The sequence below is a fragment of the Argentina silus genome (assembly GCF_951799395.1).
Source record: "Argentina silus genome assembly, chromosome: 9".
NCBI lineage: Eukaryota > Metazoa > Chordata > Actinopteri > Argentiniformes > Argentinidae > Argentina > Argentina silus.
The window spans coordinates 23,349,119-23,351,618 of NC_139663.1; the positions used below are offsets into that span (position 1 = coordinate 23,349,119).

At 54.8% G+C, this 2,500-nt stretch overlaps 1 protein-coding gene across 1 annotated transcript in view; it reads left to right on the forward strand.

The window, feature by feature from the left end:
- Positions 1–22: 22 nt before the first annotated feature.
- The window catches only part of e4f1 (E4F transcription factor 1), a 12,405-nt gene continuing 9,927 nt past the window's right edge, over positions 23–2,500 (forward strand). Inside the window, exons 1-4 of the mRNA XM_083676363.1 lie at positions 23–146; positions 711–853; positions 1,545–1,635; positions 2,240–2,421. Of these exons, the coding sequence (XP_083532489.1) occupies positions 50–146; positions 711–853; positions 1,545–1,635; positions 2,240–2,421 (513 nt within the window). The 5' untranslated portion in view covers positions 23–49. The remainder of the gene's footprint in view (positions 147–710; positions 854–1,544; positions 1,636–2,239; positions 2,422–2,500) is intronic.

The following is a 2,500-nucleotide window of genomic DNA, read 5'->3' on the forward strand; positions in this document are numbered from 1 at the left end:
ATGTTTTCTCTCCAGTAGCGTTGCGACAGAGACGGAGATCTCAAACGACATGAATGTAGAGAAGAATAATACGGCAGAACCAGACGGCGAGCGACCGGAGCACGGCAGCAACATCATCACCATCCAAACCACCCTCGGAGACGAAGGTACAGGCCGTTTACGCACAAAAACAACATTTGTCTTATTATTGGCCAGTCTGTGTAGGCCTACTCCGAGACTGTCAACTTATTAGCCAGCTCGCTAGCTAGGTAGCATCTCTCCCGTCGACCTGGCTAGCTAGCGAAGTTACGACAGTTAGCAAACTAGCTGGTGAGCAGACGACGGCCATTTAGAGGGAACGGCGTCCGTCGTTTGTAACGGTAACCAGGACTTCTCCTTACCGGCACAACATAGAAGGCTAATTACCGTCCCTTGGCTAGTTAGCCAGCCAGCTAGCTAGCCGCCTTGACTCGTTAGCTCCAGCCGTCTGTTGGCGCTGCTTCTGCAGAGCGGTGCGGTGCGGTGCGGCGCGGTGCGGTGCGGTGCGGTGCGGTGCGGCGCGGCGCGGCGCGGAAGGGTGAACTGCAGGCGGCCATGTGATGCCCGTCACTCGTCCAACAACACCGGTTTACTTAGGTGTCAAATGCGTCCTCTCAGTGCAGTAGGCGCTGTTAATGATGATGATGATGTTGTTGTTGTTATTGATGTTGTTGTTGTCGTCGTGTTTGCAGATGAAGATGTGCACAAGTGCGGCCGCTGCCTGTCAGAGTTCTCGACGCTGGAGGCCTTCATCCAGCACAAGCTGCACCAGAGCTGCCAGCGTCCCCAGGAACCGCTGCTGCTGGTCCAGACTCGCCAGGATGGCGACCCAGAGGTAGGCCGCGGGTGCTGGAGGGAGGCTGGCATCAGGTCGAAGAGGCCGAGCTGCCTTTGGGCCACCCTGGTCTCAGAGCTCTGTTCTCCCTGGGGGGGGGGGCGGCTCACCCTGGTCTCAGAGCTCTGTTCTCCCTGGGGGGGGGCGGCTCACCCTGGTCTCAGAGCTCTGTTCTCCCTGGGGGGGGTGGCTCCCTGCGGGGGGGGGGTGGATCGGTGGATCTCCTCCTCTCATGTTCTTTCAGGCTGAGAAGGTCTGAACAGACCTGGGTGGATGTGTTTTTAGTGGTGCTGCTCCTCACTGCTGGAACAGGCTGAGAAGGTCTCAGTTGGCTGTTCTGGTGCCGCTCGGCTGTTTAAAGTTACATTCAGCAGACGCCTTTATCCAAAGACACTTACAACAAATACATTTGTTTAAGAACACACCAGAAATGCATAGATGATGATGCTTCATTGAGGTTGAAGGTGTGTGTGTGTGTGTGTGTGTGTGTGTGTGTGTGTGGATGGGTGGGTGGGTGGTTAATGGTGTGTGTATGTGTGGATGGTTAGTGGTTAAAACTGTGTGTGTGTGTTGGTGGTTAATGGTGTGTGTGTGTGGATGGCTGGTGGTTAATGGTGTGTGTGGATGGTTGGTGGTTAATGGTGTGTGTGTGTGTGTGTGTGTGTGTGTGTGTGTGTGTGTGTTGGGTCAGGTGTCCGATCCAGCTGAAGCCTCCATTGCCAAGGGGAACATGGAGGATGGCGCTCGGTCCACAGAGGAGCCCGACCAGTCCAACACTCACGGTACTTCAACCTGCTAGTTCAACAGCTTCTCAAACAGAGTTCCCCCCAACCAAATCCCAAGTTGACCCCTATTATTATTATTATTATTATGACTTGTTGTCCTGTTGAGGAACTAGCTCGCCCAAAGTGTTTTATTTCACCGTCTACGGCCGTCTATTGTTCTGTAGTCTATTGTTCTGTAGTCTATTGTTCTGTAGTCTATTGTTCTGTAGTCTATTGTTCTGTAGTCTGTGTTCTGTAGTCTGTGTTCTGTAGTCTGTGTTTATGACGAATAAACTTGGGTTTGATTAGATTTTGGATGGACATGATTGGATGGGTTAAAGCATTATGGTGTGTTTCCACCCAGGCTACGCTCAGGGAAGATGGTTCAGTCAACCCTCAACCCATCCACTGACTGGGGGCGTGAGCCCCTGGGGGCGTGAGCCCCTTCAGTGGGGGCGTGAGCCCCTGGGGGCGTGAGCCCCTTCAGCCAGTGCTGGGAGTACGTCTTTGTAGGCTTTTGTTGATCAGTATCAAACCATCCTGACTGAACTGACATAACCTAGAGAGAGAGAGAGAACATACCGTGTCCATCTGAACCAGCCCGTCTCCTGTGTCCTGTCAGACGAGGATCAGGCCTGGCGGGGGGGCAGGAGGAGAGGAGGCAGCGTGGCGAAGGGGGGGGGCGGTCAGGAGGGCTCGGACGCCCACAGCCCCGACGGCGCCAACGACCACACCAAACCCGTCTACAGGGTCAACACAGAGGGCCGCTACATCTGCCACCTCTGCCAGAAGACCTTCAAGACGGTGAGTCACAGACGCGCGTGGTGGCGTCCACCTGACCTGCCATCGTCCACCTGACCTGCCCTCGTCGTTAACAGACCAG